The sequence below is a fragment of the Theropithecus gelada genome, chromosome 15, assembly GCF_003255815.1.
Source record: "Theropithecus gelada isolate Dixy chromosome 15, Tgel_1.0, whole genome shotgun sequence".
Classification (NCBI taxonomy): domain Eukaryota; kingdom Metazoa; phylum Chordata; class Mammalia; order Primates; family Cercopithecidae; genus Theropithecus; species Theropithecus gelada.
Window position 1 is genome coordinate 60,913,622 of NC_037683.1, and position 13,819 is coordinate 60,927,440.

The window sequence follows — 13,819 nt, forward strand, 5'->3', positions numbered from 1 at the left end:
CATGCTTTATCTTCAGTACTAACCACAGTTAATGATGATGGCTTAGAGAAATGGAATGAGAAATGTCAGTGCCAAACTCAGGGTATTTCTTATAAATTAATAAGCATTGATAAACTATAGAGCCTTATAGTAGCAGGAGGGGATGGGCAGAGAAAACAATGGAATCATAAAAGCTATAAGGGTAAATTACTATTTATTGTAAGAAAAAATGTTGATTTCAGAAATGAGTTGATGCCTGTTAGGAAAAAATAATGAAAAGGAAATACTGCAAAACAGTAAAAATGGTCACCTTTTGGAAGTGAAAGTTTAGAATTCTTTCTTCTCTCAAAGCTGGTTTAAACATAGAGCTTAGAATTACTTATTATGAAAGTAATACAACTATTAAAGAGATATTTCCCAATCTCAGATAACTGATAGAAGCAGTAAAATCAAGTGTCCTTGGGTATGCGTGGTATTCTCCTGCTATAACGGCCCCTTGCCATTAAGTTCTAACAACTTTTCCAAATATTGGGCACATGATGTGAAAGCATTGTCCTTACTACACATCAGTTTTTAAACAGCAATGATTTTCATTGCCTGCTGAAATAAGTGTTGACCAAAAAGAATAGAAGTATATTCTCAAACCAAGATCCTGAGTAAATATCTATCCTCTCTCTGGGGTCTATCTTCCTCATCTGTAAAATGGTGTTAATCCCTATACTGCAGAGTTGTTAAGAAAAATACATAAAGCCGGGCGCGGTGGCTCAAGCCTGTAATCCCAGCACTTTGGGAGGCTGAGACGGGCGGATCACGAGGTCAGGAGATCGAGACCATCCTGGCTAACACGGTGAAACCCCGTCTCTACTTAAAATACAAAAAAATTGGCCGGGCGAGGTGGTGGCGCCTGTAGTCCCAGCTACTCGGGAGGCTGAGGCAGGAGAATGGCGTGAACCCAGGAGGCGGAGCTTGCAGTGAGCGGAGATCGCGCCACTGTACTCCAGCCTGGGTGACAGAGCGAGACTCCGTCTCAAAAAAAAAAAAAAAAAAAAAAAGAAAAATACATAAAAAGTGCTTAGCCCAAGGACATGAGCATAGCACTCAATATGGCTGTCACTTATATTATCATATCATTATATTCATTACTATCATTGTCAACCATAACTAACCATAACCTTAAGGTGAGAGAATTCTACTTAGTCTCATTCACTAAAAAACTACAATTGGGTATGTATGTTCACTAAGTCAAAAAGTTTGGTTAGGTCAATGAATGATCTTTGGTGAAATTACCACATTTCTCTAAAACAGTAGATTCTCTCTGCTGTGTTACAATTCTGGGAACAGTCTGAAGTTCAGAAAATGATTTACAAGTTTAGTTCTAACATTTACCCACTCTACTCAATCTAATCACTAGGAATGAATGGTTCTTTCCCAATCGTTTAGCAAACAATAATTTTTGTTAGCTATAAAAGTGCCATTGGCCCACGACAATTTCTTCACCTCACCTGTTTCTAAAGCTTTCTCATCACAAAATTAAGAAGCAACTATATTCTAGAGTTCTCCTATAGGCACAACTTTCCCTTTTGTCTTAACAAAAATAAATAAGAACAAAGAAAAACCTGAAGTCTGGTTTTCTTTGATCTCTAGAGAATGCCTACATGACGGGATGTTTCAAGATTCCCTTCTAGAAAGAATTTGTAAAGTAGGTCTTGCTTCACTTTTCCAAGAAAAAAATCACTGAGAATGAACACTCAGACTTTCAGTTATTTGAATCTAATCTTACATTCTTGTACCCACTCTGCCTTATAAAAGATTTTCTTCAAAACTATCCAAAGCAATTTAGAAACGCCTACCTCAGCTTGACAGAGTGCATGAAGACCTTGTAACACCAAGGCTGCTGGAGTAGCTTGATCAGGCTTGGTGCATTCATTCAACACCTGAGAAATAGCTGCCAACATATCTGCACCATGTTGATATGGCCTACAAGAAATTAAAGTTTAAAAGCAAAATTAATGCTAAAGAGCAATTATCACTCCCAGATCTTTTGCCTAAACAAAAAGCATCCATCATTTTCTATACTCTTGTGCCACTAAATGGTGACCCTCAAATATTAACACCATGTTTTTTCTTCAAAAATGTGCATCATGATCATTTTCTGCTATAATTTTATGCTCATTTTTATACAGAAATAACCCAAAAAGACACTTAACAAATTTCATTCATCCTAAATCACAAATCCTCTTGTCTAAATTGAGAAAAACTCAAGGCTGTATTAATGGTAAAAAGAACTGAATTACCTAATTGAGATTATTGGTAAAGATAGAGCTATTCTTGCCTGATAGTATCAGATACTCATTACAAAAGCAAGAATTTGAGAACAGGAGATGATTTGTGCTAGTAGCAATACTAACCAGCGTGGCTGCACCTATCATAATAATGATGATAATGATAAAAATTATAAAAACTATAACCGACTGAGCTCCTATCTCATACCAGATACTGTGCTAAATTCATTCACTCATCCTCCTACCCCTCCTCTCCTTTCTAATCCACATATATTGTGCTATCGCCAGAATATCATTAATTTCACAGTTATGCAAGTCTATTCCCTGAATTCCTTGTTACCTTTCAATAATATCTTTTCTTTAATTAACAAAATGTAAATTGATGAAATTACCTATCAGAATTCTATTGTTTCACTGTCCCACAAGTGGAAATAATTTTCCAAAATGAAAAAATTGTACAGATCTGGAGGTAGTAACTGAAATGAATACTGAATAAGTTATCAGTAGACTCTGATCTGGTTTGATATTCAGTCTATTCTGAGCCTCAACTTTAATTATATAAAATAAGAATGTCAGCCAATAACTTTCATCTCTGAATTTTTTTCCATGCCAATAGCTCAATAAAATTCAAACTCCCAGTCCTTGGGTTATACACATGTAATTCCTTTTTTTTTTTTTTCTTTTACACTGAGGTCATTTTTGTGTTGCTAAAAGATGGAAGCTTAGAAAAGAGGCAAAATTGCTAGGGCTTAGTTTCTGTATATTCTGATCCAAATTTTACTTGAAACAGGAATCATCCATGTTATCAGCATCTTAGCCAATCCATTGCACAGCTTCAGAAAGTAGCATTCACACTGCTGTCATTAACAGAAGTGAGAATGATGTTACCAAGAATTCAATGCAGTGGCCTGATCAACAAATGAAACTGCAGGACTACAACTATTTCAAATGCATCAAGTCTATTTCCTCTGTAAACATTTTCATCTTAGCACATGCAAGAAAAAAAGTTTTGATATGGTAGAGCTCGACTTGTATTATTTCAGTCTTATCACCTCCACCCTGTTTATTAATCCATAATCTAGAACAGCAGAGTCATCTTCCTAATTTCTTTATGTTTTCCTAAAAGCTTACAACATATATAAAAATTCATCATCATTTTCTTCCTTGTTATAATTACAAATAATTCCACACAGTAAGTCAAAAATAAGGGCTCCCCATTAAAACTACTTATCTCCCTACTTAAACCAAGGGAGAATATAAGAAAGAACAGTTTATGACCACAGTCTACTGTGTAGTTTTCAGGGATTCATATACGGAAAAATAGAAAACATAATATCACATGTTTTACTGCAATATTAAATTATTAATCAGAAAAGGATATAAATATCCTACAAACCTAGATACAAGACTAGACCTGAAAAGGAAAGACACACTTCTCAAAGCTATTGTTCAATATTATTAAATTTTATAATCAGAAAACTTAAGATAAAAAATTATTACTACTCATATATTCTCTGCCTATCTTTTCTTGCCTCTTGCTTGCAATAAAAAAATTAAATACAAAATAATATATCATGATATACATTCCTAAGAGTTAACAACATCATACCTCTGCTTACATATATCTCTGATTGATGCTGCTTTTGCAATCAGTTTCTCCCATTGGACTTCCTTGCCCACCGAAAGAGAAGGTACATCAGACATAGCCATGAAACGCTGCAGTTCAGGATAGACTCGGTCCTACAAAAGCAATTTTACAAAAAAGGTAGTTTCCCAACTTGAGTTGAATAATCATCACCTTCCTTTTATGCAGCATTTTCACCTCCAAATCCTCCATTTGCATTGCAAATTATAATGTAGTTCTTCTAATCAGCAGAGGAGATTGTTGTAGTGATTACTGGGGATTTTCTTATAGACCAATGTACTGTTGATTTCATAAAACAAGAAGAAAGTGGCTAAATCTCACCCTAATTACAAAGGCTCTAATCATTTATATGTCCATTATTTCTCAAGCAAATGGAAAGATACATTTCAGAAATAAAGAAATAAGATTTTATATTCTCAATTTCTCTGAAAGTCAATAGCAACTAACTGCATTACAAATGCATCACAATAAATCAAAACCTTTTCAATGCAATCATTGATGCCACTCATTAATACCACTAAACCAAAGCATTGCCATATATAACATAATTATTTTCCTTCAGTGAAAGGAATATATTTAATACTCATGCAAGTGTATATCTGAAATTACCTGCTTTTCCCACAATGATGTCAGCAAACGCAAAGTGACAGCTCTTAGTCGTGGGGTGGTTCCAAGTAGTTGTATTACTCGTAGAATTTGTCCTACACACACCTAGAAAATATTCAAGAAACTCTAGTTGTATAAACGTGAATGCAGACAACCTCGAGGTTACCAAAAGCATTTTTAAACCCCTTGTTATAAAATGAAGACTGAAAAGAAAGTTTGCTGCAATATTACCCACCTTCTTAAAGGATGAAAGATAGCGTTGGAGGGGCTAGATAGCAATCCCGGGGATATAAGGACCTAATCTCAGAAAATGGCCAAAGTGAAAACTTGGATACTAAGTAATTTAACAGAATTAATTATTAAATATTGTAATAAATACTTTTGTCTTCAGATATTACCTCCTAGCTCAACAAGAGAAGTAGTGATTATGGCAAAATTTAGGGCTCAAAATTTCATAATACTAAAAAGAATTCAATGTATTATTCATGACTCACTTTTCTCCCCAACTAAATTAATTAACATACTAACCTTGTGAACACCAAGCTTAGGTAAACTATACAATATATCATTATATAATATAGGTTCCAGTGGTCTTCCCAATTTGAACATCAAAACTGGAATCAGATTTGGCACCTAAAATAAATTTTTAAAATATATTACATATGCCTTGTTACAAAAAAGTAATACATAATGGAATATTTATCTTTTTTTCCAGAGGAATAATATGAATATGAATGAATTGGAAGACTTAGAATATATCAGTTAGCTATTATTGGCTAATGATAATTTCATCACTAGTATTCTACCACTTTTATAATTAGCTGCCAAACACCAATCAAAAAGTGCTTTTCTTGAACAACTATAACATCACTTCTGAGAAATACGATAGCAGTTAAGATACGTCCTGCCTTGCCAAGCATGGTGGCCCACCCCTGTAATCCCAGCACTTTGAGAATCCAAGGCAGGAGGATTGCTTCAGTCCCGGAGTTGAAGGCCAGCCTGGGCAACACAGGAAGACCCTGTTGCTACAAAAAATTTTTTAATTAACTGGTCATGGTAGTGCACACCTGTAGCCCCCGCTACTTCGGAGGGTAAGGTGGGAGGATCACTTAACACTGGGAGCTCAACATGGCAGTGAGCCATGATTGCACCACTGCACTCCAGCCTAGATGACAGAGCAAGACCCTGTCTCAAAAAAATAAAAAGATATATCCTGCCTCAAAGATATTTAAAGCTCTAATGAACAGCCAACACTTAAGATATGTAAACAATAAAATTTCACATAATGAAACATTCAATTAGGTTACTCCAGTAAGAAGTAATTAGTCAGTGTACTACAAAGGAGCCAATGGACAAAAATTTCCCTCTAAGTCCTCATTTCAATCTCTATGCATAACACAATAAAATGTGAAAACAAATATATTCATGGATCAGAAGACATAGTATTGTTAAGACATAATTATTTCCCAAATTGATCTTGAAATTAAATGCAATCTTTATCAAAATTCCACCTGGCTTCTTTGCAAAAATTGAGAAGCTGATCATAAATGCATGTGTAAAAGCAAGGAACCCTTAATACCCAAAATAATCCTGAAAAAGAAAAACAAATTTGAGGACTCAAACTTCTCACTTCCAAATTTACCACACAGCTAAAGTAATCAAAACGGTATGGTACTGGCATAAGATTAGAAAGACAAATCAATGAAATAGAATTCAGAGTCCAGAAATGAAAACTTACATTTATAATCAATTGGTTTTTGACAAGGATCCCCAGAAAAAAAACAATAAGGACAGAAGAGTCTCTTTGATGAACAGTGCTGGAATTCAACAACTGGATACCCACACGCAAAAGAATCAAGTTGGACCCCTTTCTCACACAACATGTAAAAATTAACTCAAAATGGATTTTAGAACTAAATGTAAGAGCTAAAACTATAAAATTCTTAAAGAAAATATAGGATTAAGTCTTTTTGACATTGGGGTAGAGAAAGCTCTTAGACATGACACCAAAAGTACAAGCCACAAAAGGAAAAATGAATTTCATCAACGCAAAAATGCTTGTCCTTCAAAAGACATTATAAAGAAAGTGAAAGAACAACGCATAGAATGGGAAAGAGTATTTGCAAACCATATAGCTAATAAGAGATTTGTACCTAGAATATATAAAGAACTCTTAAAACCCAATAATTGTGAAACCCCGCCTCTACTAAAAAATACAAAAAATTTGCCAGGCATGGTGGCGGGTGCCTGTAGCGTGAGGCTGAGGCAGGAGAATGGCATGAACCCAGGAGGAGGAGCTTGCAGTGAGTCGAGATTGCGCCACTGCACTCCAGCCTGGGTGACAGAGCGAGACTCCATCAAAATAAAAATAAAATAATAATAATAATAATAAAACAATTTACCAAAAAAAAGGTTTTAAAACAGGCAAAGAATCTGAATACACCTTTCTCCAAAGAAGATAAACAAATGGCCAACACAGGAAAATATGATCAATTTCATCAGACATGATAGAATGCAAATCAAAACCATGAGATACCACCTCACACATCATGCAAAAGCTATCATCAAAAGATAGACAATAACAAAAGTTGCCACGTATGTGAGGAAATTGGAACCCTTTTACACTGCTGGTGGTAATGTAAAGTAGTTCAGGCCCTTTGGAAAACATTCTATCAGTTTCTTAAATGGTTAAACATAGAATTACCATATGATCTAGCAATTCGATTCCTAGTTATCTACTTAAGAAAAAAGAACACATATGTCCACACAAACTTCTGTAAATGAATTTTCAGAACAGCATTATTTACAATGGCCAAAAAGTGGAAACAACCCAATGCCCATCAACTGATGAATAAACAAACAAAATACAGTATAACCATACAACGGGATATTATTCAGCCATAAAAATAAATGAACTATTGTTACATACTACAACATGGATGAATCTTGGAAACATTACGCTAAGATTAAAAAAAAAAACAGCCACAAAAGCCTCGTGTTGTATGATTTCACTTATATGAGTAGAAGGCCCAGAATAGGCAAATCTGTAGAGATAGAAAGTAGATTAGTGGTTGTCTAGGACAGGGGAAGTAAGAAGCAGGGTGGTCAGGGAGGGTGAAAAAACAGGCAGTGATATCTTATGGGCATGGGGTTTCTTTTGGGGGTAATGAAATGTTCTCAAATTGGTTGTGGTAATGTTTACAAAACTCTGTAAATATAATAAAAGCCATTGAATTGTACACTCCAAATGGATGAATTATATGAGATGTAAATTATATTTTAATGGTTTTTTAAAATTCAATTCAAAATTATTTGCTAAATATCTACTATAATCAAAGCACTTACTTGATAGCACAAACTGTAATGTCAAAAATTTTTATTTGCCATATGCTACATTTCAAAAGTTTGTTGTCCAGCAGTCATTCCTCAGTATCTACAGGGATTGGTTCCAGCACGGTCAGACACACAGATACGCACACCCCATTCCATGGATAGCGAAATCCAGAGATGCTCAAGCATGTTATATAAAATGGCACAGTATTTGCATATAACCTATGCACATTCTTCCATATACTTTAAATCATTTCAATACTACTTATAATGCCTAAAACAACGTAAATGCTATGTACATAGTTGTTGTACTATATTGTTTATTCATATTATCTTTATTGTTAAATTGTTATTTTTATTTTCTTCCCCAAATATGCTCTGTCTGCAGTTGGTGAATCCACAGAGGAAAAACCAGCTGATGTCAAGAGCCCACTGTATTTGTTAATTTTCTCTATCTGTTCTATTCTTAGAAAGCCTGTTCCTTCTAAACTTAGAAGACATCTATTTTAATTCAATTTCAAAAGTGAAAAAATATCCTCTTAACTTTACCACCAAGACATTGACAATTAAACATTAATTCATTAATGACCCTGACCACGATACACCACAGCAGCATGTGGAGCTGTGCATGTAATAGCTACGATCTCACAACAGACAGCCAAAATGCATGATGTTTTTAACAAGTGCAGAGACTTGATTGGAAGAGAAATTCTATCACTCTCACCTTGGGCAAATGAAAGGAGACAAATTTTTGAACTGACTTTTCAGTTCCTATTTTAATTAAAAACAAACGGTTATCTTAAATTGGCTTACACTGATCTCAATGCATTATCCCCTTCTAGAGAGATTTCTACCAAGACACACTGACAGATTCTTAGTTTTCAGAAGGGCAATGAGTATATTTAGTGACATTTTATAAACTAGCGTATTTAGTTGTGTGACTTTCAAACAAATGTTGTAATTATAGTGTCAGGAGAGAAATAAAGTACTGTATTTATGTGTAAGAGTACACAGTTCCTTTATGAGACTTGGCCCTAAAAAAAGTATGTAAGGGTGTGTCTTTTCCTCTGGCCAGTTCAGAAATAAACAAAGTAGGAAATGTTTACAGTAAATAATCTTAGACTTAACACAGTTCTCAAGGCATAGTAGCCCAAATTAAGTCCCCAATTAAATGGAAAAAGTAAAACAGAGACTGTTTCACTAGGGAAAAACAGATACAGATAGATGTCTGTGGAAAATACTTTTTGCATAAAGGATGGGCTAATTTTTTTATTATTATTAATTAAATAATTATTTCCTTATGAATATGTATTTACTTGAGATGCAATTACCAGCTCTTGATCCTCCTAATCTTGAATCTTATACCCTTCAGAGGCTGAAAATACAATGAATACTCGGATTTTACCTTTATTGTAAAAGAAGCTGGAAAGTGCCCTATAATTGACTGTCTCAAGATCTGGCTTCATATAACTCAATGTTTTCTCTTCGCTCCTCCAGAGTTCAAGTTCCTTGATAAACTAATTAAGAATCACAGGACTGCTATGGGAGCCCCTATAAGACTATGACTAGATTTCTCAGCAGAAATCTTGCCAGCAAGAAGGGAGTGAAATGATATATTCAAAGTGCTGAAAGGTGTGGGCAGGAGTTAGTGGGCAGGTACTGCCAACGAAGATACTGGATATTATATCTGGTAAAACTATCCTTCAAAAATGAAGGAGAGGCCAGGTTCAGTGACTCATGCCTGTAATCCCAGCACTTTGGGAGGCCAAGGCGGGAGGATCACCTGAGATCAGGAGTTCAAGCCCAGTTGGGCCAACATGGTGAAATCCCATCTATACTAAAGAAAAATACAAAAATTAGCTGGGTATGGTGGTGCACGTCTGTCATCTCAGCTACTTAGGAGGCTGAGACACGAGAATTGCTTGAACCAGGAGGCAGAGGGTGCAGCAAGCTGAGGCTGTGCCACTGCACTCCAGCCTGGGCGACAAAGCAAGACTCTGTCTCAGAAAAAAAAAAAAAAAAAGAGAGAAATAATGATATTTCCAGATAAACAAAAGCTGAGAGAGTTCATCATCACTAAACATGCCTTACAAAAAATCTAAACGTAGTCCTGCAAGGTGAAACAGAAGGGCTCCAGACAGCAACACGAAAGCATATGGAAATATAAAGTTTCCTGGCAATATATAAACAAAGAATCCTATAATATTATAACAGTGGTGCGTGAATCACTTTTAATTCTGGTACAGGGTTTAGAAGGCAAAAGTATAAGTAACATAAAAAAAAACCATGTAAATGGATGAACTTTATTAAAAAGATGTAATTTGTGACATTGGTAATATAAAAAGGGAGGGAGAAGTAAAAAAGTAGTTTATGTATGTGACTGAAGTTTATGTAACTTGTTATCAGCTTAAAATATTGTTAGATATTGATGTAAGACCCATGGCAACCATAAAAAAAATACACGTAGAACATGCACAAAAGAAAATGAGTGGCTGGGTGAGGTAGCTCATGCCTGTAATCTCAGTACTTTGGGAAGCCAAGGTGGGTGGATTACTTGAGGTGAGGAGTTCAAGACCAGCCTGGCCAACATGGTGAAGTCTCGTCTCTACTAAAAACACAAAAATTAGCCAGGCATTGGTGGCACACACATGTAATCCCAGCTACTTGGGAGGCTGAGGCAGGAGAATCACATGAACCCAAGAGGCAGAGGTTCCAGTGAGCCAAGATCATGCCACTGTACTCCAGCCTGAGCGACAGAGCGAGACTTTGTCTCAAAAAAAAAAAAAAAGAAAGAAAAAGAAAAAAAGAAAAAAGAAAAGGAGTGAGGAATCAAAGTGTCACTACCAAATTAATGAAACGTAAAAGAAGACATCAAGAGAAGAAACAAGGAACAAAAAAAATGCTATAAGACAGACAAAAAACAATTAACAAAATGGCAACAGTAAGTCCTTTCCTACCACTAAGTACTTTCAATGTAAATGGATTAAACTGCTCAATCAAAAGGCATACAGTGGCTAAATGGATTCTGAAAACCCAAACAAGATCCCATTATAATGACATCTACAAAAGAGTCACTTTAGATTTCAGGATACACCAGGCTGAAAGTGAAAGGATATTTAATACAAATGGTAACCAAAAGACAGCAAGGTTATCCATATCAAAAATCATCACAAGAGAGAAAGGAGGACACTATATAATGATAAACAGGATAATTCACCAGGACAATATGATAATTATATATACATATATATATATATGCAACCAACATCATAGCACCCAGATATATAAAGCAAACATTGACAGAACCAAATGGGAAAATAGAAAGCAATACAGTAATAGTAGAAGATTTCGATATCCTATTTTAAATAATGGAAGGGACATCCAGACAGAAGATCAATAAGAAAACCGAGGACTTGAACAACACTATAGACCAAGTGGTCCTAACAAACTCACACAGAACATTCCACCCAACAGCAACAGCATGTTCTCCCTCAGGTCCGTACAGAACATTCTCTAGGATGGATCACATGTGAGATCACAAAACAAGTCTTAACAAATTTAAGACTGAAATCACACTAAGTATCCTTTCTAACCACAAATTAGAACCATAATGAGATGTCACCTCATACCCGGTGGGATTAACATTATCAAAAAAAAATAAGAAGTGTTGACAAGGATGTGAAAAAATTAGAACATCTGTGCACTGTTGGTGGGAATGTAAAAAGATGTGGCCACTATGGGAAACGGCATGAAGTTTCCTCAAAAAAAATTTTTTTAATGTACTCTATGATTGATCTTGAAGTTGTTTATGCAAAAGAACTGAAATCAGGATTTTGAGGACATATTCACATTCCCACATTCATGTCCTATTATTCATAATAGTCAAGGGATGGAAACAACCTAAATGTCCATCGGTGGATGAATGGATAAACACAGTGTGGTATATGCATACAATGGAATATTATTCAGTGTTTAAAAAGAAAAATTCTATCACGTACTACAACTTAGATGAAACTTGAGGACACAATGCTAAGTGAAATAAGCCACAGAAGGACAAATGCTGCATTATTCCACTTACATGAAGCATCTAAAGTGGTCAAACTCTTAGAACAGAAAGTAGAATGGTGGTTGCCAGACAGTCAGGGAGGGAGAAGTGGGGAGCTACTGTTCAATGAGTATAGAGTTTCAGTCATGCAAAATAAAAAAAAGTTCTAGAGATCTACTGTACAAAAATATTCATATACTTAACAATACTGTACAGTACACTTAGAATTTTTTAAGGTAGATTTCATGTTATGTGTTTACCATATTCAAAAAATCCTGGGATTGTTTTTTAAGAGTCAGAAGATATCTTATCAACTTCATTTAGTTTAACAACTTTATTTTACTGAAGATTAAACTGAGACCAAAGAGATCACAAAGTTAGATGATGGCAAAACGTGGATAGGAGTTCATGTCTCAGTTCACTCCTCCATTCTACCTTGGCAGACTAACAGCAAAGATAGATTCCAACCTATCTATAACAGAAACAAAGAGCCATCATGCAAGTCTTCACCCCATAAATTGGACAAAACATAAAGAAAAAAACAAGCAAGAGAGACACAAACCAGCATCTCACTGAAATCAAGCGTACAAAAAACAGAGTATAAAAATTCAACTCTGGATTCAGAAAAAACATACATGTTGGCAACACTTCAAGAGGCTGCAAAAAAAGAGCATAATTTTTCAGACAGTTCTCTAATGAAAATCATAAGTAGTGTTATCTACTTATAAATTATGAGAAATAAAAAAGGGCTTTGTTACTATTACTTGGTTAGAAGATGAGACAATATATAATGTTTATAGCTATTCCTCTTTTTAAAAAATATGATAGCTCATACTTTATTACTATATGAGATACATAGTAATAAATCAGTATAAATACAAAATAAAGTTATCAGTGGAACGAAATAATTCAAGATATGATCATCCAATGGAAGTAAGAGGTAAAACTCCAAAGCAGTATCTGCTTTTAACTTTTCAGAGTCATGTTTTATAAAACTAGACCTGAACTACAAAAGTGTATTCTTAGTTCACATTTTACCCATAGCCTTAGATTCAATAAATGCTGACTCACTCATCTTTGCATAAGCCCTTGTCCTGAGGAAAAATTGATCTAAATTCTATATATATGTGTTTGCCATTTTTAAAAGAATGGTAAGATAATAGTGTCTATTCAGTTAAATTGAAAAGATAAAACATAAAATATAAGAATAAATATGCTTGCATGATATATACAGAAACATAATTCCTTAATAATTTAATATTGGAAGAGACTTTTAAAACTTATTCATTCTACAAAAAATGACATAATAAATGATTAAGCTTTTGAACATTACTTAATTCTACCTTCCTCAATTACTTGACATTTTTACTTATGATGTTTGCTTATTATTTAAATAGTCCATTGGAAAGAAGTTTATTGACAGAAATGCTAAAAAGCTAATTATTTCCTCCACTTATAAGGAATCTGTGGGCACGTAAGCAACATCACAAAAAAAAAGGTAAACAGTATAATCTTACTCTTCTAAGATTCAAATTGTATTTATATACTAGCATTATAATTAAAGAAGTATTCTAGAGTCTTGAAGTTCAACCTTTGAGAGTCAAAAAAAGTTCAAGGAAAGAAATGTACCTAGAATAGCAAAGGCCCCAACCAGGCAATCTTTCGATAGTGATATATCACTCTAGCCTTATTCCAATCCAGCTTGGGCATCTGATCTGTAGTGATTCCTTGAATAACAACAGCTAGCATTTATTGAAGACTAACTATAACATTCTCTTAAGCACTTTATAGAAAATCATGATTATCACCATGTTTCAAATGAAAAACTGAAGCTTGTACTGAAGTTAGGACTGTATCAAAGCAATCTAACACTAAAACCCATCCCATGTACTTGCCACTTAGCCATACCAAAGACAGGGATGACATCTTACT

The 13,819-nt window shown here is 34.7% G+C and overlaps 1 protein-coding gene across 1 annotated transcript in view; it reads right to left on the bottom strand.

Annotated features, from left to right (window-relative positions):
• Nucleotides 1-13,819, bottom strand: part of FOCAD (focadhesin) — a 315,281-nt gene that overhangs the window by 173,955 nt on the left and 127,507 nt on the right. Inside the window, exons 12-15 of the mRNA XM_025360104.1 lie at nucleotides 5,041-5,145; nucleotides 4,516-4,617; nucleotides 3,871-4,001; nucleotides 1,830-1,956 (exon numbers count right to left, since the gene is read on the bottom strand). Of these exons, the coding sequence (XP_025215889.1) occupies nucleotides 1,830-1,956; nucleotides 3,871-4,001; nucleotides 4,516-4,617; nucleotides 5,041-5,145 (465 nt within the window). The remainder of the gene's footprint in view (nucleotides 1-1,829; nucleotides 1,957-3,870; nucleotides 4,002-4,515; nucleotides 4,618-5,040; nucleotides 5,146-13,819) is intronic.